The sequence below is a fragment of the Neofelis nebulosa genome, chromosome 1 (genome assembly GCF_028018385.1).
Source record: "Neofelis nebulosa isolate mNeoNeb1 chromosome 1, mNeoNeb1.pri, whole genome shotgun sequence".
Taxonomy (NCBI): Eukaryota; Metazoa; Chordata; class Mammalia; order Carnivora; family Felidae; genus Neofelis; species Neofelis nebulosa.
This window is the reverse complement of record NC_080782.1, coordinates 232,554,849-232,580,243: the sequence shown is the minus strand read 5'-3', so window position 1 is coordinate 232,580,243 and position 25,395 is coordinate 232,554,849. Positions and strand designations below refer to the sequence as shown.

The 25,395-nt window shown below is 42.0% G+C and overlaps 1 protein-coding gene across 2 annotated transcripts in view; it reads left to right on the top strand.

The window, feature by feature from the left end:
- Positions 1 to 25,395, top strand: part of FRY (FRY microtubule binding protein) — a 344,560-nt gene that overhangs the window by 304,658 nt on the left and 14,507 nt on the right. For both annotated transcript variants that reach the window (XM_058688112.1, XM_058688123.1), the window contains exons 52-58: positions 4,642 to 4,842; positions 5,395 to 5,556; positions 8,252 to 8,418; positions 9,911 to 10,100; positions 15,326 to 15,475; positions 16,604 to 16,702; positions 18,569 to 18,652. In XM_058688112.1, coding sequence (XP_058544095.1) covers positions 4,642 to 4,842; positions 5,395 to 5,556; positions 8,252 to 8,418; positions 9,911 to 10,100; positions 15,326 to 15,475; positions 16,604 to 16,702; positions 18,569 to 18,652 — 1,053 coding nt within the window. The remainder of the gene's footprint in view (positions 1 to 4,641; positions 4,843 to 5,394; positions 5,557 to 8,251; positions 8,419 to 9,910; positions 10,101 to 15,325; positions 15,476 to 16,603; positions 16,703 to 18,568; positions 18,653 to 25,395) is intronic.

The window sequence follows — 25,395 nt, the reverse complement described above, 5'->3', positions numbered from 1 at the left end:
TGAGCTCCCTGATCTGGACCAATGACCTAATTTTTGTTCTTGGCCTAGAATTCACGCTTAGGCACCCTCTTCACTCTGGAAGTTAAAGTAAGGAGGGAAATTTTGATGAAGCAAGAGAGGCATCATTTTCTAGTCTCAGCCAAAATTAAAAAAAAAAAAAAAAATGTCTTATGGGACGTGACCTGGCAAGAGTAACGTCAAGTGGAAGAATCAGACACGGTTTCTGAACAAATTTAATTTCTGTCAAAATAAAGGAAGGAAAATATGAGGTGCCACTCACTTGAAAATAAATATTATACTAATGCTTTGGGGGATAGTTAATAATGAATGCTACATCTGACTTCTAGTATTCTGTTATTCTAGCAAACAAGAACTACAAAATCATAGTGATCATTTTCTCTTATATAATTAAGATTTTATAAGAAACTTGAGAACATGGGGGCGTGTGGGTGGCTCAGTCAGTTAAGCGTCCGACTCTTGATTTGGGCTCAGATCATGATCTCACCATTCATGAGCTCAAGCCCCGCCTTGGGCTCCATGCTGAGTGTGGAGCCTGCTTGGGATTCTCTCTCTTCTCCTCTCCCACTCGCACACACTCTTTCTCTCAAAATAAATAAATAAAACTTAAAAAAAAAAAAAAAAAAAGAAAGAAAGAAACTTAAGAGTGCGAAAGTATGTATTTCATCCAAATAAAATAAATCATCTGAGAATATTTTGCTACTTCTCAATAAGATTATAATAAGGGATTCTAGCAAGCATACAGGGTAGTACAGTAAAAATGCTCGAGCTTTAGGGTCAGGCAAGTCCAACTTTGAATTTCACCTCTGCCCCTGACTTAGCTGTTGGCTTCCTCAGCTATTAAGTGGGTATGATAATAGCCTGCCGAGTTGATGTGAGGATTAGGTAAGAACCTCTGGAAAGCTTCTAGCACAGTGTCAGGCACATAGTAGGCATTCCTTTGTACTGTCATTGGTGAATAATTCCAGCATATCCTCATCTGAGAAAGCCAAGCATATCTGGCATCTAGAGCAAAACACAATGATCAAAAAAAAAGAACAAAAACTTTTTTTAGATCTGTCCCTTTTCATTAAATAGTCTCAGAATTTACTGACTCCTATCTGTAACGGTTTGCCTTTGAAATTCTTAGAATCTTTAGAAGGTGCCGTGTCCTTGCTATTAATTGCTCATTAACAGTGAACACACCAGGATGACAGACACTAGCCTCGTGAGATGGATCAGGTGATGCCACCTTTTTTTCTCCCAGTTTATGAGCCTCATTCATTTCCCCACAACACTGAACAATTTGCTCACAAAGAAAAATTGAAGCATCCCCCCCCCCCACCAAAAAAAGGGCGTTGAGGAGCACAAGGTGTCAGTCACTGAAGTGACAAGCTATTTCAGAAATCGTATTTATGATTTGTTACCCGAGATACATCATCCGCCCCTAAGAGGATTGGAATTGCTGGTGCTTGGTACTGATTTCTCTCTTTGGGGGTTTGTATATCTTTACCTTTTTTTTTTTTTTTAAGTTGCATCAAATGAACTATATATCGTTGGCACTGTTTGTTGCTGTTGTGTTAAAACTAAGATAAATGCACTTGAGTATCTTTAATATTATCGTTTTAAATAGACCTCTTATTTGTTTTTCTGTCCATTCAATCCGCTACGAAGGAACTGCAGGTAAGATGATGCTATGTTTAATTCAGATCCGCTAAGTAGATGTTTTGCATCGTCGCAGATTTATAACAACATAATTGCTTTTCTTCCTCCCTTCTAGCGTATGTATGCCTATCTGCGCGCATATTTACATTGAGGTGTGCGTGAGACAAAAAGTGTTTTTCTTTGTGGCTCCAGGATGGGAATAGTTTCCAAACTATAAATACAAGACAATTTTAAAATCTAGTCTGGAAGTTGCATAATTATATCTCTTGAGAGAAAGTGAGGTTTAAATAGGACCCATGGAAATCTTATAATGCCTGAGAAGGCAGCCGCACAACAGAATTCGTTGTGTTGTTACCTTCTCTAATTAAAGGTGAAGTCAACAAGCGGCATCCAACAGTATACCACGAACACTTCCAAGCAGATCTGCTTATTTTCCAGGAATTAGGAGCTGTCTTTGTATGGCAACTGTATTAAGTTTCATCCAGATGAGAACCATTTCTCAAAAGGGGGTCCTAATAATAATGGCACCCAGGAAACGGGCATAAGCCAGGACCGTCCTGGGCGTACTGACTTGTGATCACCCTACTATCCATTGCCATGTCAGACTTACTCTGAGTAGGCATATCTGGGCAAATATATTTTGACCACAGTGCACTTACGTCCCTTCACCAATAATTCTTACCTGACAGAGTTCTAGTGTGGAAAAAAAATTATTTCAAAGAATAGTGTTTCCAACACTATTCTAGTGTTTCTAGAATGTTCAGTCACTAGTACTTACCTCAGTACAAATCCTGAGTGGTTAAGTTTGATAGCTGACATACGCAGATTGTCTTAAATAATTAGCCATCTCCTAAATTTTCTCCCACATAGAAAAATCTGACATAATCAGTAAGACACTGTTTTGACCTTGTGGGTTGACTTTTAATCACCACACACACTTGAGCTGGATAATAGCACTCTTGCATCTCAGTTCTTCAGCCTCCACCGTGGTAACAGTTTCAACACCGTTCCCTCTAATGGAGAGCTATCGTATCCTCCAGAAAGACATCCCACTATTCTTCCTGCGACAGAAGCCTTCCCTTACAACCCCGCTTCTCATGCCTGGTCCAGCTGGGTCTTCACCAGAGGTGCAGTTATATCAGTAGGAGCCATCATCCTTGCCCAGTGTAGCATTCCCTGCCCCTGGGCATCCATGTTTCTCTGCAAGCTCATGGTTCTGTCTCGGGCTCAGTGTCGGAGACTTCCAGAATTGTCACCTAAGATAGTTCATCCAGCCGATCCACTGATTGGATGCACAAGAATCGGTGCTGGGATTTATGTTTTCTATTCATATTTTGTGTATTTCTCCCAGTAATCTGCACAGTCTTTTTTCTCTGTACTCTTATTATTCCAATCTTTTTAACTTCTTCACACATTGCGATTTCTTTTTCTCTCCCGTATTCTTGCCTCTCCACATTTTTTATTTCATTTTTTCACCGAAACAGCTATTTTTAAATCCCAGCACAACAGTTAACCTTTTCCACTAGGAAAAAAAAAATTATTTGGTGACAGTTTATCACAGCAGATACAGATAAAGGTATAGATACAGATAAGACAGCAGATATAGGTACAGAACATGGAAATCATATTCAACGTCTCCTTTTTATAATCAGATGGTCCTAAGAACAATCATAAACATCACGCATGGGGATCAATAATGATAATGATTTCTGTATCCTATCCAGAATGTGCTCAGGATCATTACCTGTTGCCTTCCACCATGAATAGCCAAAACAGACTTTGGAAAAGCTAAGCGTCTGTTCCGTGAGAGATCTATGAGAATGGCAAGGTGTGCTTCATTCAGATCCAGGAGAAATAGATCCTTAAACCAGAGGAAGATTAGTAAATTTAATGATCCTAATTTTAACAGTGATTTGCCTCTCTCATATTATACGGTTACGCTAGTCACTGAGCTCTCACCGGAAAAAGTTGTTTTATTTCAGTGACCCATCAGACAGTGTTTCACATGGCCAATAAATGAAAGGATTCTGGGCTAGATTTTGTTTAGATTCCCTGTTCGTGTAGGTTAAAACTCGCTTATCAGGGGGCTGCGTACTATTTCCCTTGCTTTATTCCTGTTCTAACACAGAGAAAAATAAAACCCCAGTTCCTTTCTAGGAAAAGATTTTGTGTGGACAAAGATACTTAATATCAGATAAGGTTAGCAGAGCAAGCCTGAGATACAACTAGAAGCTTGAACACTTGGATTGCCACTTAGCACGGTTGTCAGTAAATTAAAAGGTACAAGTCAGCGATAGTGCTTGGGACCAAGTCAGTCATTTCAGGAAAGCAACTCATTTCCACGTTGGGACAATTACTTAAAGATGAGCCTAAAGCAAAAGTCAAGCCACACTGCTCTGGCCTCTGCGTAGTGCATGATCCGTCAGACTTCGCCCAGCTGCTCTCAGATGTTCTTTTAACTCGCATTTGATCTGCAAAAACCGCTGTAGCAGGAACAGGCTGGAATGTTTACCTAATGAATGCTCTTCTACTTAATACCCAAGGGATGTGGAATGTGCTACAGCATAGCTCCTACTTTTTCTCCTTCTGAAAATAGTACTAAACGGGCCGGGGAGGGGGGCACACCTCTTTGGAGATTGTTTTAATATTAATGGTCTCTTTCTTACAGCTCTTTGGAAACACAGATCATTATAGGGTTTACCAAAGTCACAGTTTAAAAAATGTAACACTACCCGCCACGCCATGGAGAAGCGTGCAGTGCTTCTCCCTGCGAGTTAATACGCATCTAGGTGAAAACAGTATGCTTTCACTACCTTCCCCATCATGTGAACAAATTGGTTGCTACCAAGGTAGACGAGAGCTTGAGAGTTCGTCATGAAAACATTTGTTTCTAAGCTGTGATTATGACTTAACTGGATGTGTGAAGGTGTAAGTGCAGGAAGATCCTGGCATAAAAACCAGCTGCTGGTATGATTTCAGGGTGAGAGTATGGACAATTTCAACTGGGGAGTGCGCAGGCGTTCTCTGGATAGCTTGGACAAGTGTGACAGGCAGCTTCTGGAGGAGAACCCACTTGCAGGAAGGTCTCCCAGCCTCAACAAAATGAACCGTGAGGATTCTGACGAGTCCTCCGAAGAGGAGGACCTCACAACCAGCCAGATCCTGGAGCATTCAGACCTGGTAAGTAGAAACCTTCCCACCATAGGAGACGGGAGACTATGTTCGTAACTGAAGCAGTAAGCATGGTTTCCAGTCGCCGCTAAAGAAACTTTCCACCGCTGCTAAACCCAAATCCGAAACGTCGGGTGGCGTCCAACCGATTGTAACGTGCCTCTTGCCTCTAGGTTGCCAACAGACACAACTACTGGGGCATTTGTTATAAGCCCTCGATGGCATCGAGTCTGTTCAGGCCTGGACTTTTCTCAAGTAACTTTCATGAGGCTGGAATCTTTTTAAAAATTCCTGAGACATCTGAAGTCTTAGGCAGTCTAACAGTGGGACGTTTGGATGTGGTTATCTGCAGATACGAGCGTTCATGTTTTCCAGTTCTGGGCCATCATTTGCTCTGCCAGCTGCCGTGTGTCAGTTCTAACGGTCGCGAAATACGTACGTTAAATGATACCCGTCAGCCAACAACCGGCTCGGGCAGTGGTTTGTGCGCTTACGTAGAGAATAATTCGAGCTTTTAGAGAAACTTCACTCTGTGTTTTACCCACTCCGCTTTCTCAACAGATCATGACTCGTTCCCCTTCCGAGGAGACGAATCCCCTGGAATCGCTCGCCGCGGCCTGTGACATGACCCCTGCCGACCCTCATTCCTTTAGCACCAGAATGGCTAGCTTTGACGCGGCTCTGTCTGACATGAATAATCTGCAGATCTCTGAGGGCTCCAAGGTGAAGAGATTTTGGCAATTACGATGGCAATTTACTTAAAGAGAAAGTACCTCCAAATTGCTGAGAAATCTTGGGGGGCTATAAGTGGAGAGACTGCCTTTATCTTTTTCTTTCTTGCTTTTCTGAAATACTTGAGTTTGCGCACCTGAGCCTCTGTTTTGAAGCGGTTTCGCTCTCCCAAGTGAGCAGCCACCTTCTCGTTGGCTGAAAGAGCTTCAATCTGAGGTCCTTTTCAGACGGAACACTTGGCATTTCCCATACAGCAGGAGCACTGCTGATTAATGGCAAAACAAATCGGCATATGTCTGAGATGGTTGTGACTTGGAAACTGCTGTTCTTTGTCATGACTTTTATAAAACAATATGCTAAGTGAGGAGTGGGCGTATGCATGTATTTGGGGAAATTTTTTCCTATGTAGGAACCAGCTATACAATCTGTGCATTGATTCCATTCTGGCCTTTTGGCATACTATTGGAATTTTCAGTGTTGATCACAATATTATGCCAGATTTGCACAAAACCGTCCTAGCCAGACTGAGGAGAGAAGTAAGTAACGGATACAGTTTTCTTATTTAAAAGGTCAGGTCTTTAAAAAGCTAACAATGTACATTCCATTTGAAGTTGATTTTATCAAATTTCCCTACAATATCATCACCATAAAACTACCCACTCCCACACTGGGTTCACATAAGTGCCCACATTTATGCCCGTCAGTATAGAATTTTATTCTCTTATACTGGAAATACCAAAATAACTTCCTACTGCTGTTAAGGGAAAACTTCCTTCTCCTGAGTTTGGCAGTACAAGTTTGAAAGGGAAAACTATAAAAAACAATTTTTAAGATGTATAAAAGTATATTCCTATACTTCTAGTGGGAAAAACTATAATGCTGGCTGCTGTATGTTCTTTTATAGTGGACTTAAAATAGATTGAGACCGAGGGAAATCTATGTCCTTCAAACCAAGGACAACCACCCAAATCGCAATCACTTAAAAATATTGAAGATTAAAGAATGATTTCTAAGAGAGCCTCACTGCCAAAGGGGTATAGTCAAATTCTTAGAGTCAGTGGAGTCCTTTTTTAACCAAAAAAAGGCCCAGAAAGGAAACTTGTCTGAGATTAAAATTCCAGAATCCCAAGATTAATAAATTTCATGAAAAGGACATCACAAAATAAATGTGAAGTTATTAGTGTTTGTTATTCCTCAGTCCTAGAATAGCCATTTTCTCCATTTTTTCTAGTCTGAATGCTAAATTACATAGATTTCTCCTAGAAAGCACTACCTAAGTGGTAATATATTTATGGACTCCCACAGAAATCATCTAATTCTGTCAAGGAAAAGTTAAGTCTAATTTCTGAAAGGCTGTCTCTGTTTTCCCCCACGAGCTGGGTTTCTGCACGGTGTAATACAGCCGTGATGTTAGAAAAAGAAAAGAAAGGAGATTTTTGTAAGAATTCAGCCCTCCCCTAATAGATTAAGTTTATGTGCACTAATAACCCACACCAGTCACCAGCAGTCAGTCTCGTTGGCACCACTGTAGTTTTTAAAAAGCAGGAAAAAAGCAGATATGGATAAGCCTCTGAAACTCTGCATTTATGAGCAATTCCTTCAAAGACATGAGATATCTTGTTTCCCTACCATATCTTTAAACACTCCTCTTAATTTCCCTGTTAATCCTAGATTCAGAATACTAACTGGGTGGCCGGATAGCAACCTGTGATAATGCTCTAATTCATATATATTTCTCTTTTGCCTTGCTTTGTTTTGTTTTGTTTTGTTTTTTAAGAAAGTGACTCACTGAACTGTGTGCGTGTGATGCCTTCTTTTCCTCTTCTGGTCTGTAACCCAGTTGCCTTCCTTCCTCTCATAAAGAACAGTCAGTTCTCCGGCTGACTCCCCCTGGCCCACATTCAAACCCAGCCTCTTTTTCCATTCTACTTGCTCTGTCTCTCGCCTGCCCCTCATTGATCCCAGTTCTGCCTGACCTAGAGCCCTTTCATTTCGCTGCTCAGTCTACATTTGACAGCGGGGTGAGACGAGCCTCTTCCATCCGTTATCTCCAGGGGGTATCCCTAAGAGCACAGCATGTATGTAAATGGGTCTTAGAGGATTTCCAGTATGGAAAGACCTGTGAACGGGGCAGGCTCAGTGAACAACTATGGATCACTCATGCACCCTGCAGGTATTTCTTGAGCATTTACTATACTGGTCCCTGGTGATTCTAAATTCCAGTTGCCATAGGTAAAGGAATTCTGTATCAGAGAATTCCCTCCGGATAGGCTTGCTTTGGAAGGTAAGGGTTGTACAGTGCAAAAAGCAAGTCCGATCGCTCTGATTATCTCCTTGATGTCAGGCAAGTCCCTTTCCCACACACGAGTTGTCTATAAAATGTGAGGGGTCTCTGTATTTAGCATTTCTATCCCCCGTAATTACGGGTCAAATGTGGCCATCTACTGAGAACCTCCTTGCAAACTATTGCGGACAAGAATGAAAAGAAGGTAAAGAATTAACAGTACTCCGGAGAATGCCCGAGTCCAGTTGTAGAAACTCACTGTATTGTAGCTGGGAAATAAGCGGCCCCAATTTCTATCACTCTCAGGATTTGTCACTTTTATTTTTTCCTTCAGTGGAATAGATTTTCCCAAATATATTCTCACATGGTGGGGGGGATCCTTTCCTCTTTTTCTTCTTCCAGGCTGAAGCTGTCCAGGAGGAGGAGGACACCGCCGTGCACGAGGACGATCTTTCCAGTTCTGTTAATGAACTCCCGGCAACTTTCGAATGCAGTGGGAGCTTTAGCCTGGATATGACTGAGGCAGAAGAAAAGGGCAATCGAGCACTGGACCAGTTTACTCTTGCAAGGTAAAGAAGCCCCTGGTGGAAACGAACGGTGATGGTGTACCTGGCACTTTGTCTTGTATTCACTGTATCTCAAGTGAGGTCACGTGGGCACTGCTGGGACTTCCTAATGAGGAGTCCAAATTGGCTTCTGACTCAGAGGGCTCTCGGCTGGTCAGAGCCGTGCAACCGAGTGTGGAACTGAAAAGGGTACTCATGCACAGGGAATCATAAAGCCACTGAGTAACGTAGAATAACACAGAGTAACATAAAGCCATGGCATAACTCAAAAGCCAAAAAGGGGTCTGGGGACATGGTCCGGGTTTTGCACGCTTTGAAGATAAGCAAGACTGGCAAGCCTTGGAAATGAGGAGTTCTTTCCATTTCGAGTTTAAAGACAAGAACAAGAAGCTCTTTATAAGTTAAATACCTACTCTTTTTTAAGTGGGTGGCTGTCAGCCTAGTCACTGATGTTTCTGAGACTAGTGAGCTGTAGTCAGAGAACACGAATGGACAAAAATAGAGAGGAATAGATAAAACACTAATGCAGCATCTAGAATAAATAACAAGTGATGAAGGCTACAGATTGGCTTCTGGAAAAGAAAGTCAGAATCCTAAAATCTCTCTTCTGAATGTGGACAAGAACGAAACAGGTTTGGATACGGCTAGACAGAGACCTTCTGTTATGGTGAGCAGTATCTGGTCTTTGAAGGGCAAGCTGATGGTGATAATACCCACAGAAGAATCTGACCTTTCACTTGTGTTTATTATCTTCCCTTTCCTCGTCCCTCTCGGTCTCTCTCACCCTGCGTTTCTCTTCTTGAATTTTCCCTTTCTCCCTTCTCCCTCTCCTCCTGGGCATTCATGCATGTGCAGCCATTAATACTCTCCCCCACAAAGGAAAAGTTAAAAGATTCAAAATGTTTGTTATAATGGTTCATAATGGAAAATGAAAAGGATCAAAAGTGCCAAAGCATGGCAAGTAGTGTTTATGTGTCTGGGGAATGGCCACTGGGAGGGACAGTTGCTGGAGGCTCCAAGAGGTCAGGGGGAGCCTAGGTGTCTCAGTCGGTTAAGCATCTGGCTCTCGATTTCGGGTCAGGTCATGATCTCACGTTTCATGTGATGGAGCCCCGCATTGGGCTCTGTGCTGACAGCATGGAGTCTGCTTGGGATTCTCTCTCTCTCTCTCTCTCTCTCTCTGCCCCTCATCCCTCATGCACACTTGCACTCTCTCTGGCTCTCTCGCTCACTCGCTCTCTCTCAATAAATAAATGTGTACAAAACTTAAAAAAAAAAAAAGGAGGTCAGAAAGGGAGAAATCATAGAAATTCTAGAGGAAAGGTCTCTTTCCTCCAAGCAGAAGAGAACGTTGAAGGGCTGTGAAGGAGAGCTGAGTCCCTACAGCAACCTCAAAGGGAGGAGGGGACAGAACAGCTGACAGGGTTAGAATTTACACAGCCCGGTGAAGGATGAGGACATCACTCCTTGACCAGGTTGTTTTCATCTTTCGCAGCTTTGGAGAAGGTGACAGGGGGGTCTCTCCCCCTCCCTCGCCCTTCTTCTCGGCCATCCTTGCTGCGTTTCAGCCCGCGGCCTGTGACGATGCAGAGGAAGCCTGGCGCAGCCACATCAACCAGCTCATGTGCGACTCAGATGGCTCCTGTGCTGTGTATACATTTCATGTGTTCTCCTCCTTGTTTAAGGTACGGTCCTCGCTAGCAGTTCAGATGACTAGGTCTCTTAGGGGAGCCAGCTAGCTTCCGGTTTCAGAAGGGGTGCTTGTTTCATTCTGGGTCTGGATTATTTTCTCCTCCAGATACCCCCCAGTTGCCTGTGACTTCAGCCTTTCTTCTGTTTAACCGTAATCTGCTCAACCTTTTTAAACTGGTATCGCAAAGGCCTTGCCCCCAAATGATTGAGTCCACATGCTGTCCTGTTTGCTGGCTTGTCTTGATGTCGTGATCCCAGGCAACCGTGACATGATGTCAGAACCAGCGAGTGGTATCATCTGCCGAGCCTATCCTGCACTCCTCTTAGACCCCTTCTGTACCTCTTTTTTTTCTTTACTGTTCATGTTTATCTTTTTCTTGTGTTTTATCTCTTTCCCGGCATGAATTCCTTAAACATGTTAGCCGTAGCTATGAACACTTGCTTCTCCTCAGAGATGCTTCCGGACACATGAACAGTCATACTTTGCGTCTCCTGGGTGAGCCACAGCCCTGGCGAGTCCAGATGGTGTCTTTGTGCAAATTGGAAACGGATGTCCCTTCCTCCAGAGCATTGCAGCACAGGGTGTGGCCAGCAGAGGGCAGGCTGGATCTCAATCCCTCCGCCAGGCACCTGTGGCATCTTGCACACAACTCAACGAAGCAGCCTCTGTGTGGACACCTTCAGATTTCAGCTATTATCCCCAAACACACTTACAACATCTGAACCAAAGAGCTGGAGGGAACTTGACTTCTGATGGGTTCATTCGAAGGTTTATTTTTATGCCTGCCTGTCTGTTGCTGTGCAAATACCTGTCGGTTCCTCTGTGCATCTTGCTCTGAACTTTTGCTCTCTAAATTTCATCAAACGATTGGTGGAGGTGGGAGGGGCATCAATAGAAGAGAAAGATGGCCTGTTTTGAAGCAACCCCGAAGGTCTGCCATCATCGCTGGAATTAACTAGCCCTGTGTGCTGCATTTGAGGCTGATCCTGTCTGGGAAAGTGGCATGGCTGGAAGTAATGTTTAGCCATGAAGATGAGGCTATGGGTGAAGATTTGTATGGTTACCATACAGTGTAGGAGAAAACTAGTTTTAAAAAGCCAGTATGTATGGTAGTATTTTTTTAAATTTTTTTAAGCTTTATTTCTGAGAGAGAGAGAGACAGACAGAGCATGAGTGGTGGAGGAACAGAGAGAGAGGGAGACACAGAATCCGAAGCAGGCTCCAGGCTCTGAGCTGTCAGCACAGAGCTCATCACGGGGCTTGAACTCACGAACCACGAGGTCATGACCTGTGCCCTACTTGGACATTTAACCGACTGAGCCCCCCAGGTGCCCCCCTTTTTTTAAATTTTTTTAAGCTTTATTTCTGAGGGGGGGGGTACTATTTTTTTAATGTCTAGAAAATAGTGAAGATTATACACTAGCATTTCACTGTAGTTTACTCAGGGTGATGAGATTATAGGTGTATTTCTCCCTGCTTCTTTTTACTTTCTTTAGAGCTCCTATTTTCCACTAATGAAAATGCCTTTCTTTCAGCATTTTTTCTAAACTTGTATTTGCTCACTCACAAAGCAGAATTGCCACTAATAATGCAGGGGAAATGTGAAAAGGGACTTACGTAGTAGTTCCAACTTTCAGTAGATGTGAGTAATGGGGGAGTGACCAGCCAGACAAGGTAGAACCCTCTTACACTGTCTTATAGGTTGAGCTCTATAGAGTAGATCATGAAAGAGGGACAGTCACTTGGCTGGACTGAGGGATGGGCTCACTAATCACCTTCAGGAAGAGCCATGGCAGAAGGGAAAGGCAGGAAAATAAGGAATTCTATTAAAAGTGCAAAATGAACCACATCTTCTTTATCCATGTGGTTTATACATACAATGGAATACAACTTGGCACTGAGAAAGAATGAAATCCTGCCATTTGCAGTAACGTGGATGGAACTGGAAGGTATGATGCTGAGTGAAATAAGTCAGTCAGAGAAGGACAGATACCATGTGTTTTCACTCCTATGTGGATCTTGAGAAACTTAACAGAAGACCATGGGGGGAAGGGAAGGGGAAAAAATAGTTACAAAAAGAGGGGGAGGGAGGAAAACCATAAGAGACTCCTAAACACAGAGAATAAATAAATAAATAAATAAATAAATAAATAAATAAATAAAATTTAAAAAAGAACAAACTGAGGGTTGACGGGGGAGAGAAGAATGGGTGCTGGGCATTGAGGAGGACACTTGTTGGGATGAGCACTGGGTGCGGTATGTAAGCGAGGAACCATGGGAATCCACCCCAAAAACCAAGAGCACACTTTACACACCGTACGTTAGACAATTTGACAATAAATTATATTTAAAAAATAAAATAAAATTAACTTAAAAATAAATTTAAAAAAAAGTAGGACCATCTGCCTGAAAGATTTCAAATTCAGGAAGCCACTATTTAATTAGTATAAAAAGTAAAGTCTGTTTTTGAGCCTGGTGGCCCTTCTTATGACCCATTTTTGGAGAATTACATACCAATAGTACTAACAGCTACACTTTCTCATTTTGAGCGTTATTGTGCTGCTTTCTCCCAAGTTTTCAGTTTCCTTTTAGTGAAATCTTTTAGAAAGTGGCCTGGACAAAACGAGGGTTGTGTCTGAGATTAACCGGGAGCTCGAGGGGCTGTTAGGCTTAAGACAGAAAAAACAGGCTGCTGAGAGATAGGAATTCCAGAAACACTCTAACACTGAGCTGATTGAAATTTTAACACAAACTATGAGAAAGTTACCATTTGAGGTAAATTTACTTGTTAAGGATTTAGAAGCAAAGTAGTTTATTTTTTATATTGTTCTAAAGTCTGTTTTAAAATAATGGTCACTGGGTAATAATTTATGTTTGGCTGTTGTAGTCATTTTTTCTCATTATAGTCACTAGCTATTTGTGCCCCATTTCCTAGTCACGAACAATACTTTTCCCGCTGCCCAGCAAGGCCATTTCCTCTTGGCCCTCTACTGTACTCTCAGTTACATGCAGACCCCTGATTGGAGCTCGCTTCAACAAATGAAGCCTTCCCTTCCTTCTTTCTCCCTCCCCATCACCTGGGGTCCCAAGCACATCGTGGTTACATCTGTCACGCTTGTCACATTCTATCAGAATTCCTTATTGTCTGTCTCCCACAGAGTGGGCGAGTAATGGTGTCTGATTTTGATTTCCCAGCAGCTGGCACCATTGCTAACACACAATAGGTGCTCAGTAAATGTAAGAAGCATGAATAGGAATCTTTTTTTAGTGGAAATCTTAAACAGATGGTTTCTGATTTCATGCCAGTAGACCAGAAGGTTGAAACACGAGCTGGGAGGTGGGCTCGAGGGGCACTTTGAGGTTTGGACTTTATTTTTCCATCCATGCAGTAGGTAAATTCCTATGGACCTTATCTGCAATAGTAGTCATACAAATGTGTACCTCTTTTTTGAGTTTTTGATATACATTTAGCCTTAAGAACTTTCTCAACTACCATCAAATGCTATGTGATTGAGAACAATACTAATAACACAACAGGTATTAAATAAAATATGCTGGGAATGAAATACATTTTGGACATGCCGTCTACGAAGCTGTTGGCCAGTCCTCACCATGTCTGTTTACTCTTTTCCAGCATTTTCCTATGAGTCTGAAGGCCACATTTCCCTGTATTTAGTTGGATTTGGGAGGGGATAGAGAGGAGGTAATTGCCAAAATAATTTGGTTTTAAAAACAAGGAATTGATTTCTAATGGTCCAGCGTGGACATCTTCCCAAGTGTCTCAGTCACTATACATCCTTCCTGCCGCTCCTGTGTTAATGTCGTCATTGTGTCGCACAGTGCCACCAAATTATACAATGTGTTTATATGGAAGTTAGGTGAGGACACGAGTGAGTGTCTATCCCCTAAATACCACCTGCCTTTATACGAGGCTCTAAAGCTCCCTGACAGGTTCACAGACCTCACCTTATCCTTAGGTAAAATGGAAAGAACCCCAAACTCTTTGGGGACCTGAGTCCTACTCCCAGCTCTGCCATTCAACTAGATATGTGATGCTACACATGGCACTTGTCCTTCGTCTCTGCTCTGACGTTCAGTCGGGTTTTTTAGTTTTTCTAACTGCACATAAAACTAAGTCAAATATGTATGCTACACATTATACCAAGGTTCTCATATATGTTAAATAAAAAATAATGAATATGCAGCATGGTTGGCACTTTTCTAATGTAAATCATAAAGAACCAGCCTGCTGTTGTTGTAGGGACATGCTACTTTGCTCACAACAGGGCAGAGAGGATTTCTCCCGGACTAGATTCCACAACTCAAAAGGCATGACATCTCTTTGAGTTTGAAAGCCAGTGCCTAGGACTGAAGTTATTTTTTGGTTCAACATTGTGTTCTTTTTGTTAAAGATACTGTGTGTTGGAAGTTTGGGGGCTAAACAATGTTCCCATTTTGTCACCGACACGGGCACAGTGAATCACATTCTTCCTGATTACAATTGTGCCTCAGGCTATACAGGAGGACCTACCTCCTAGGAAGCATCATAGATTTGTGGAAGGAATGTGAGCGCTGGGGTCAGGCTCACCCTTCCTCTGTCACTTACTGGCTGCATGACCTTAGGCAAGTCATGTCTTAACCTGGACTTCCTTGCCTGATTGTGAGGGCTAATGAGCCAGTGTATGCAACCCTACAGGACACGGTTATAGACATCTTGCCAGACACACCCTCAGAGGGAGATACTAATCCGGACCCATGTAGCATTTACTTTCATTTGCCAGAGGTTCAAATGGCACTGTTTTGGTGCTCTCTCTCAAGAAGCTGTGATCTCGGGGAACAGGAAAGGGTTACATTGCATGGCCCTTTCTGTCTCACGCACGTTGACGTAACCTCAGGAACTTCTCACTGATCTGACAGACGAGCGAGGTGGACTCAAGCTGCTGACCAGCTCTGACCATCAGCAAAAAGAAAAGCGCAATTTATTTAAAAGATTATGTAAACATCACCCTCTCGGAAACACTTTAAGAAGAAACTTTGCCCACACTGGGTGATCACCTACTTGACTTGAGACCAACACTCACTCTACTCCCCATCTCCCCCGCCTCTACCTGAGGACCTATGCTCATTTGACGTTTTCATAAAGATTTCAAAGTAGTTTTTTGCTGGTATATAAGTTAAAACTTGGCTTTTATAAATGGTCATTGTTTTGCCTTTCAGAATATTCAGAAAAGGTTCTGCTTCCTAACCTGTGATGCCGCCAGTTACCTTGGAGACAATCTGCGGGGAATCGGGTCCAAGTTTGTCAGCTCTTCTCAGATGCTCACCTCCTGCTCTGAATGCCCTACACTCTTTGTGGACGCTGAGACTGTGAGTACCCCGGTCCTGCTGTGGTGGCAAATGGCGGGCCCAGCTTAGGGTGTGAAACATACAGGAAGCATGCTAGTGTTGTGGTTTGAAAAATACTCAGTGTTTGTGAGCAGCACCATGTTGTGACACGACCCCCAAAGGCCGGAGTCTACATGGTAATGACTCTACATTGCCAGCCAAGGCCAAGTCATTTCAGGGAATCGGGAGAAAAATCCATGTTGGTGCTCCCTCCGTGTCCTTGGCACCTGTCTCCAGTATCTCTGGATTTGACCACTGTGAACATGATGAGCTAACCCCCAGAGCTGACCTAGCCCATCCCACAATGCCAGGTTGTCCAGCCAGATGGGTCTCCAGAGACAACATGTCCTCATTTTCCTTACTCCCAAGTGTCAAGTGGAGAGAGATTGCCCCCTGGAGGGATTCATCCAGCCCAAACTGCAAGTGATGAAGTTGAGGGTTAAGTAAAGCATCCTCTGGCTGACTGCTAAATCATGACTTTACATATAAGTCTAAGCCTGCATGAGTGGTGAGCTCTTTGGGGTGTGTGTCACCTTTCTGTATATCCTCCATGCATCTCACACAGATGTCTTATATGCTGAGTAATGAACTAATAAGGTTTAGAACCAATGAGGATGTGCTTTGATTTCAAAAGTCTCTGAAGAATTAGTCTCTCCAAGGACTCGGTGGTCGGAATACAATAGGAGAAATCATTCTATCTTAAATGATTTAAAGCAAAGATTAACTATAAAATCAGTTCAAAAGTCTATTTGGAGATGTGTCTTCCCACTACTTGGAGTACTACTGGATGAAGATATCAGAGTTTGTGCATCAAATGAGTACATCTTAATGTGGGATCCTACAGAATACGTGGTAAGGCTTGAGTGTCTATACTGATATGGAGAAAACCGGATATTTTTGTAGGAGATTTGCATTAGCGAGCCAGTATTCAATTACAATTGCAGCTAATAGTGGAACAGAATTACACATTGCACAGCTTACTAAAAATGGACGCACTGGTCCCTACTTTACATTATTTCTAAATATATTTCTCTTTTGTATCTGTGTAGCCATGCCTGTGTCTAGTTATCTCTCTAGTTGTTTTAATACAAATTATTTTCCTGCCTTCAGCTCCTTTCTTGTGGACTTCTGGACAAGCTCAAGTTCAGTGTTTTAGAACTGCAAGAATATTTGGACACCTACAACAACAGAAAAGAGGCCACTCTCTCGGTAAGCTTTTGTGTCTCTGTGCATATGCTTTCAGTTAAAATCAAATGAACCCACTTATGGGCCCTGGGAAGGTGTTGTGATTAATACAGGATAGGATCTTTGGGAGAAGAAAATGTCATCCATTCCTCTGTTAGGAAGACTACAATTCCAATTTAATACTGGTAGAACTGTTAACAGTATGTATTATACAAAAATGATACTACAAAAGAGAAATTATCAGCCTTCATTTTAGCTCCATAATTTCCCTACTTGGAAACGGAAACACGGGTATCTGCTCGATGTCTCCTTGTCAATGTGATTAACTTTTCTCAGAGATGTAAAATTGCTAATGACTTCCTCCCAGTGTTTGCCTCTCCTGAAACTCATTGGGGTAGATCTCTGCTCTCCCCTCCTCTTAACTGCTCTTGGTAGCTGTCTCTCCCTGACTCCATTGCTTCTCTTGGCCTCGACTCCAGCTCTTTACTCTTTCCTTCACTGATCTAGACCGTAAAATGTTAGGAACAGAAGTGATCCAGAAATCTCCATCAGACATGCGGAACCCCTGATTTCTGACAAGCAATTGTGTGTAATGACTGTGGGACGCTTCTTATAATATGCCAGGCACAACAGGAAAGGCATGGATTTTGAAATCAGATGGACGTGGGTCCAAATCACAGATCAGCTACTTAAGGGTTAGTGACCTGGGATAAATTACTTACCTCCTCATCTCAGATTCATTATCTGTAAGACAGTGATAACAATTAATTTGCAGAATTGTTGTAAGGGTATAACAATCGTAATAGTTGTACCACCTATCATCTCCTGAGTCCCTTCTACGTGTCCAACTACCTGAAAAGAGTTAAATTTCTTAAATTAAATCATGTAATACTCATAACTACCCTGGGAGTTGCTATGATTATCCTCAGTAGCTCAGAGGTAGAAAATCAGTTTTGAAATCCAGGTCTATGGGATTCCAAAGTCCATGCCCTCAAACACAACACAATGTTTATGGCCTTTTAAATAGAAATAACGTATGTAAACTGCCTAGCACAGTGCCTCATACATAGAAGATATTCATCACAAAGTTACTTGTTTTATGTTTGTTGCTCTTGTTATTAATCTTTTCATGATCTGTCCAAGGGCAAGAGTTCTAACGCTCTGCAATAACAATTCCCATTGTCTTTTACTCCTGTGGCTCCTTAATGGTCATTGTTTCCCATTTTCTCCATCATCAGTTAATAAAAGTAATCCTTCCATCCTTCTTGGTGAACAAACCAATCTTTTGATGTCAGATGCAAGTTTCAGTTCTTCAGTCCTTATTGTTTTGTGTCCAGAGGTTCCTTCTCACATCTGTATTGGTTACCATCCCAGGTACTTAAGGCTGGTAGCATCTCTAAATAGCTGAGCTATTATTATAATAGCCTTTCTTACATTGAAGCAGACCTGCCCCCAGAGAAGCCACCCAACGTAACAGAGAGGTAGGTGGGTCATGAGTCGGGTTTCATGGTCCAGTACCACCCGTCCTGTGAGGAAGTATTGGTTTTTATCTCCAAATCTCAATCGTATGAAAGGTTTCTAACTGTATATGATTTTTTCAAAATGATACACAAACTAGGAGTGGTCCGATGAAACCATTCTCCAGGAACGATGTACCACAATGTTCAAATTATATTTTTAAGTGAGCTCACTGAACCCATATGAACAGATATTTTAATCTCAAATAGTTCATCTTCAACCAGAAAAAAATACTTTCAAAAAGTTATTGCAGCAAAATTTTATTTTACCATGATTAGAAGCTTAGTCGATTCTCCCTGTCGGGAGTGATGACAAAAATGTTTTCAGGGCATCACTGATTTTATCTCTGTCTGCATCTCTTTCTAACAACAGTGGCTCGCAAATTGTAAGGCAACATTTGCAGGAGGATCAAGAGATGGAGTAATTACCTGTCAACCAGGGGACTCGGAAGAAAAGGTAATAAAAACCTGTTAGAATTTATCTTTTCCATGCTCTGACACCCTGCATTGATCTTGACCCACCCAAGAAGCATAGAGCACAAGAAAGGAAGATGCACAATGGGGTCATCCCATACATTCACAAGAAGCCAGTAGCGTAAGACACAATGATGTTCAAGCCAAGCATGACTGTGTGTTGATGAGATTTGTGGGGGGAGTCTTCTTTTTGGAAAAGCAGAGGTATAAAAGTGATCTTTTTGCTGGACATCATTTAACTATACTAATCATTTCCTAATAAATCTGTTCTTCATTTAGAATATAAAACAAAATTTCATTCGTTCTTCACTGAATTGCTCAGTTTCTTCAGGGAAGGAAGTCTTTGTTGACCTTTCAGCCATCACTCTAAAACAGATGGTTTTTTCTCATTTAGAGTTGCTTTAAGTAACACACCTCAGACCAGCTGGCTTGTAAATGTATGCTGTATTGTCAAAGAAATGGGGCGGAAGATTATGAATGGATTAAAATCATTCATTCTGCAGTTATGTACTAAGTGCCTCCTATGGGGTCCATATGGTGGATACAATAATGAACAACAGACAAGCCTGTGCCCTTGTGGAGCCTCCGATCTTGTCAGGGAGACAGACATGAATCAAAAACTCATCTAGGTGCAAATGGCAGTAACTGCTATTAAGGAAAGAACTGTAAGCTATGGAAAGGAATCTGATCAAGTGGGGAGGGTAGTTCTGAGAAGACTTCTCTATGAAAGTGTCATCTAAGTGAAGATCTCAAATATGAGCTAGAGATAGTCAAGTAAAGGGGAATGTGTAGAGAAGCTGTGCAAAGGCCCTGAGGCAGGAAGGGACCTGGCCCTTTGCAAGAACTGAAGAGAGTCTGGCTACAAGTGCAGAAAGCGACTTGGAGAAAAGTTTGAGAAGAGTCTGGAGAAGCTGGCAGAAGCCAGACTGTGCAGGGCTTGGGTGTTTATCTTAACAGCAATGGCAGGCAATTGAAATGTGGTTATGAGTAGATTCAGGCTCTCACACTCTACTGTGGAAACAGACTGAAGTGCTCAAGAGTGGATTAGGGAAGTCAAGTGAGGAGGCTACCTTCCAGTCAGGCAGAGGTGCTACCCTAGAATGACATCATCACTACTGGAGAAGCATTTTGGATTGTGCACCCTTCAGAGGATGAGAAATCATCTTCCTGTGTTACAAACAGTGCTATACTGAAGTGTAAAAACAAACAAAAAAAAAAATTGAGGAGTAAAAGTTTTCCACAGAGTATCAGTGGATCAATTTCAGTTTGGTAGTTGTTCAACAAGTTTGTGGTTCTGTCATGGGGAGTTCTTAGGCAAGCCCCTTGCTAAGTATTAGTGAAAAGGTGAGAGATTGAACAAGCAAACTACAAGACTGAGAAATATCTAGAAAGGGTTCTGAAGGGTGGGTTGCATTTCCACATCGCTGCCCTCCTCGAGGACACATTTATATTTCACATTGTGTCTTCCAGAAAACCTTTGTATCCTTGAAGTCATTGATCTTCCTGGGCATGGCAGGCGGGGCAGGTGGTACCAGCCCCATTCTATAGATGAGGAAACCAAGCCGGACTTGTCCAAGGCTTCACTGTTAATAAGCAATGGGCAAAAACATGGCCTGGCCACAATGTCTGGAAATGGGCAAATGTATACAACAAATGGTTTATCTATATTACATTTTTAAAATATGGGTTTGATGACATCATGTGAGATGTCTACCCTGAGCAATGCAGAGTTGAATGTGCAGTTCAAAATACAACAAACTCTAGCCTTTTCCATCAGTGACTTTATATGCAGCTGTGATACGCTGCCTCGAAGGACTGTAACTCGGATTTTCACCAAATAACCTGTGTCATGAGCATACCCCAGAAGAAGCTATATGTTAAAATACATTATATGATATATATTGCCTATGTTACAGATTTTTTAGCCATCCAGTGGCACCCATGCCTTCTGATTCCAGGCCAATCCTCCCTCCACTATACTCTGCTGTTAAAATAAATTCAGCCCTGGGGCACCCGGGTGGCTCAGTCAGTTAAGTGTCCGATTCTTGATTTCAGCTCAGGTTATGATCTCACGGTTCGTGAGACAAAGCCCTACATGGGGCTCTACACTCACAGCATGGAGCCTGCTTGGGATTCTCTCTCTCCCTCTCTCTCTGGCCCTCCCACACTCGTGCTTTCTCTTTCTCTCTCAAATAAACATTAATTAATCCAGTCCAGAGATAAGTTACCATTACCAGGTTATGACTTATGGTTAGCAAAAACCTAGTCCAGTTCAAGATGTAGTTTGTATAGAATATAAACACAGTTATCTAAACATTTACCCTCACTCATGTAATTCTGTTACTTTCTCTATAATCAAATCTCAATCAGGAAAATGTATTAATACACTGCAGATTTTTTACAAACAAGGGTTAAAAAAAATATTTGTTCATTTGTTTACGGCTTCCTGGTTAAGTCTAAAAACATAGGACTTCTGGTTAAATTATCCTATTTCCCAAACATTCCAGTTTTCAAACGTGTGTTTCTGTTGAACTTGTAGTTTATTTCTGTTATTTTGTTCAGTTGCTCCTTCCCCACACCCCATTTTTTCTCACATCCCTCAAAGGGAGATTTCTGTTGTTTTTGCATAGTCTTCTTCCTTCTTGCCCATTTATTCTTTTTCATTTCCTCTTCATCCAACTCTTTCTGTGCTTCTGTATTGTAGTCCTTGTTTCCTCCCTTCCCTTTTCTTGTTTTTAGACTTCATTTATTCATTCCTGTATTTATTTGTGGCAACTCTGTCAGTATTATAATAAGGCTTGAGAATACAAGGATGGAAAGAAACTAATAGTTTTCATGCACTGTACATCTATAATCTAATTTGATCTATTCCAACAGTCTCTGAAGGGTTTTTCCAATTTTGCAGGTAAGAAAGTTGAAGTTGAGAGGCTACCTCTATAGGCCAGATTAGTTTAAAGGTAAAAACATACACACAGAAAAGTCTAAAGGACAATTTCCAGCATCTGTCTAAATGTGTGGTTTTAGGTACCTGTATGAAATACCAGAAGGGATGTGAGTGGGCTTATAGGAAAAGGTCAACAGAAGGCCAAATTCTGAGTCTGATGTTTCCAGCATTTTTGCAAAACCAGCTTGGCTCTCTTCCCATTGCTGGTATTAGCTCAGTGCATTAGAATTGCCCTGTATAACATGTGGACACGCTCATGACCAGAGAATTCAAACGATGAACAAATGTCCTGAAGAAGATGCTTTTGGTCCTTTGTATGTGACAATTCTGAGGACAAAGCTGTTCTGGAAGACCAATTGTAAACCATCTACCAGAGAGGGTGCTCTCTGAGTCAGTCAAGGCCGGGTGATTTATTTAAATCCTCAGGATGCTTTGTTAAATTCTCTGTTTTGTTAGTAGACCCTGGATATAGTTTGGCCACTGGAAATGCAGCTTAAACCACATATTCTCTAGTCCCACCCACCTTACCTGAACCACTGCTGGAAGTGAGGTATGGCTAGGCACCGTGGGGAGTGTAAAAATGAGGACTGTGTTCCTATTGCAGATAACACTCATGCAGGGCTGAAAATGGGCTATGAGGGCAAATTGGGGAAAAGTCTTTACATGCTACTAAAGGTGGGCCTTGAGGACAGATGATGGGGTCACCCCCTTGAAATAATGATCTTATGTCCAGAGTTGCTAAGTACAGCTACCATTTGGCTTCCGTCCCCAAGCAAAACCCAACAAATGTTTGACCTCAGAACACAGCTTTACCTAACCTCAAGTGATTCTCTCCAACTCTCCTGTTCAGTCAGATTCCCTGTCTTCTGGAACAGTTTGATGTTGCCAGTTATTCCGAGCACCATTTGCATGGAAACAAGTGGAATGGGGATGGGAAGTGACCTTGTGATTCACAGAATCTGTGTCTGAATGTAAATAGTGGAACAAACATGCCAGTGATTATTACATGAGTGTTTCTGTTTCAGTAAAGTCTGTACTTGATGGAAGGATTAGTACTTGCCTTACTGAACTTAAAGCTCTGAGTTGAGCTCTCAGAGATGTCGGTCTGCTAGAGACGGAGACAGTATACACACAGGCATATAAAGTCTTCCCACCCCCAAGCCCTACCCAAGTCTGGTCTGGTCTTTGCACAAGCTGATTTCTGCTCATTCCTAACAGGCGACAGAAGTGAGACATCGCTGTGGAATGGTTTATAGAAGAGGATACAGCTCCTTGCTGGATATTTAATAGTTACTTTCCAGTTTCTCTTTTATTCCTAACATGAAGTTCCAGACTCAAAATAATGCAGAAAGTTTACACTGGCGGCCTGTGCACTGTCACCCAATTCACAGACGTAGTAAGCTTGTACGATATTTTCTGAACTGGCCTGACATTAAAAAATTAAAATTGTTCACACATACACATACACTTACAACAGAATGCCATCTCTAAAAAGGAAGAACCAGCAACACTAGGCCTGCCTTCTTTCATGGCGGCGGTGAGCTTGGGCAGAAACCAGCTGCCTCTCTGGTCTGCCGTCCTCCACATTCCCACTGCACACTGACTTCCTAACACTGAAGGCAAGAGCCAGGTGCCAACCATCATGATGCTTGCACTGCTGTTTTTCTTGTAAGAGAAATGTGTCTCTGTACGTCAGGCCCCCAAGTAGGGAACTGAGAGCTAGATAAATAGGGCTGTGTGTTTCAGGAAAAATGCGGTACCCATTAGCCCCCGTTTGAGAGTGTTACTCTTTGCCTGTGTGAGAAGCATTTTTACGTACATAAGATTCAAGTGTCCGTCTGCTGAACCTGCTCGCTTGGGCATATATTAGAGGTACTGTACATGCTCTCAGTGCATGTACGAAACAAAACAGTTTCTTAAAAAAAAAAAAAAAAACAACAGCATTTGTAATGTTGGGGAAGTATTTTTGAGGGAAGGCTTATTTTAAAAGACAGGCATGATTAATAAATGATTTAGGCTTCTGGGAGATTATAATAGCCATTCTCCGCGAATAACGCACAGTACTCACTGAGTAGAACATAAGACAAGGAGTATGATCTCCGTGTGTCTCATGAGAGCAGTTTCACTCATCTGCAGACACTGCTTTACCAGTGTTTTCTCAGCCTGAGCAAAAGGAGGGACACATCTCTTCATGACCCAAAACAGCACTTCTGATTAAGAATTTTGGTTTCCACTGACTTCTCCATTTCCCGTGGAAGTCATCAGGCATGGCTACCACTAGGTAGTTGAAATTAACAGAAGCGTGGGCCAAGGAGGAGACCCTCAGCTCCAGGGGCTCCAGGCAGCAGCGTGGGTCTTAGCCATACAATTTACGAATACGGCTCACGTCCCAGGTACTACAAAGCTGGAGAGGTTTCCATTTCACTTGTTATAGGTGATTTTAGTTGGCACACTCCCAATTCAACAGGCATTTCTCAGCACTGCTTGAACATTTGACTCTTTGGACTCTAGGACAATGATTTACATTTAGCCCTATTACATTTCATCTTATATTCAAACCATCATTCCAATTACTAGGATCTTTATGGGCAGTATCTCTCTCATTTATATACTACTTGTCCCTGTATAATCTATGAATGAGAAGCCTGAAACCTCTGTTCTTGTACAAATCGAACAAGACAGGTGACAGTTTCTGCAGCTAATTTATTAAACATCATCCTTCAGGTAGAGTCAGTTACTCTTCTGTAAGGAATCCTTCTTCCTGTGTTGACTGAAAGGAAATGTCTGCTGAAGTTAAATTTTTCTTAAAAATAGTAAATACCAGGGGTGCCTGGGGGGCTCAGCCAGTTAGACGTCCGACTCTTGATTTAGGCTCAGATCATGATCTCACGGTTTGTGAGATCGGGCCCTGCTTTGGGCTCTGTGCTGACAGCGTGGAGCCTGCTTGAGATTCTCTTTCTCCCTCTCTCTATGCCCCTACCCCACTTATGTGCACTCTAAATAAATAAATAAATAAACAAACAAACAAAACTTAAAAAATATTTGTTTTAATAGTAAATACCTCAGGCTGTGTAATCTGTATCATAGGCTTAAAGGTACTGGTCTTTCAAAGCTTTAAAAGGAATTTATGGCCAAGGTCCAAAAAGCTGCTCAACAAACATAATACACCAGTGTGCCAGACGCGAGTGATATGAGCAATAGACGAATACATATTGTTTATACCTACTTAGGAGATTAGATGCATCTGAGTTAAGAAAGCTGCCACATGAGGCTAGATGGTCTAAATTTTATCCCATTTAATTTAAACCAGTGGCTTTCAGAGATTAAATATGATGAAAATAATAGCTATTACATTACACTGTGCCTCATCTTTTGTCATGGTGAAAATTTCTCAGGTTTTTACCTGCCGGGCTACATTATAAGCATAGAACTCATTTCAGAGCAGAGTACAGAGAAACAAGAATGACTATGCTACTGTTAATGAACAACAAACCAGATTATTCTGGGCTTTTAAGCTACACTGCCTGTGATCAGTTCTGAACATCCTGGTTTCTTGACCTTTTTTTCCTCATTTTGAGAAAACCTACCTCTAACTCCAATTTATAAATCAAGTGATATTAGGAGTGCAGGAGTGGAGCTTGAAGAAAATCCTTCTGACCAAATAAAATGGTGACGTTCCCATAACAGTTTCAAAAGGAATCTTAAGTCACCCAAACATAAATACGTTCATAAAGACTTAGGAGGGGATTATTTTTAAAACCTGAATACAGGAAAATATTAGC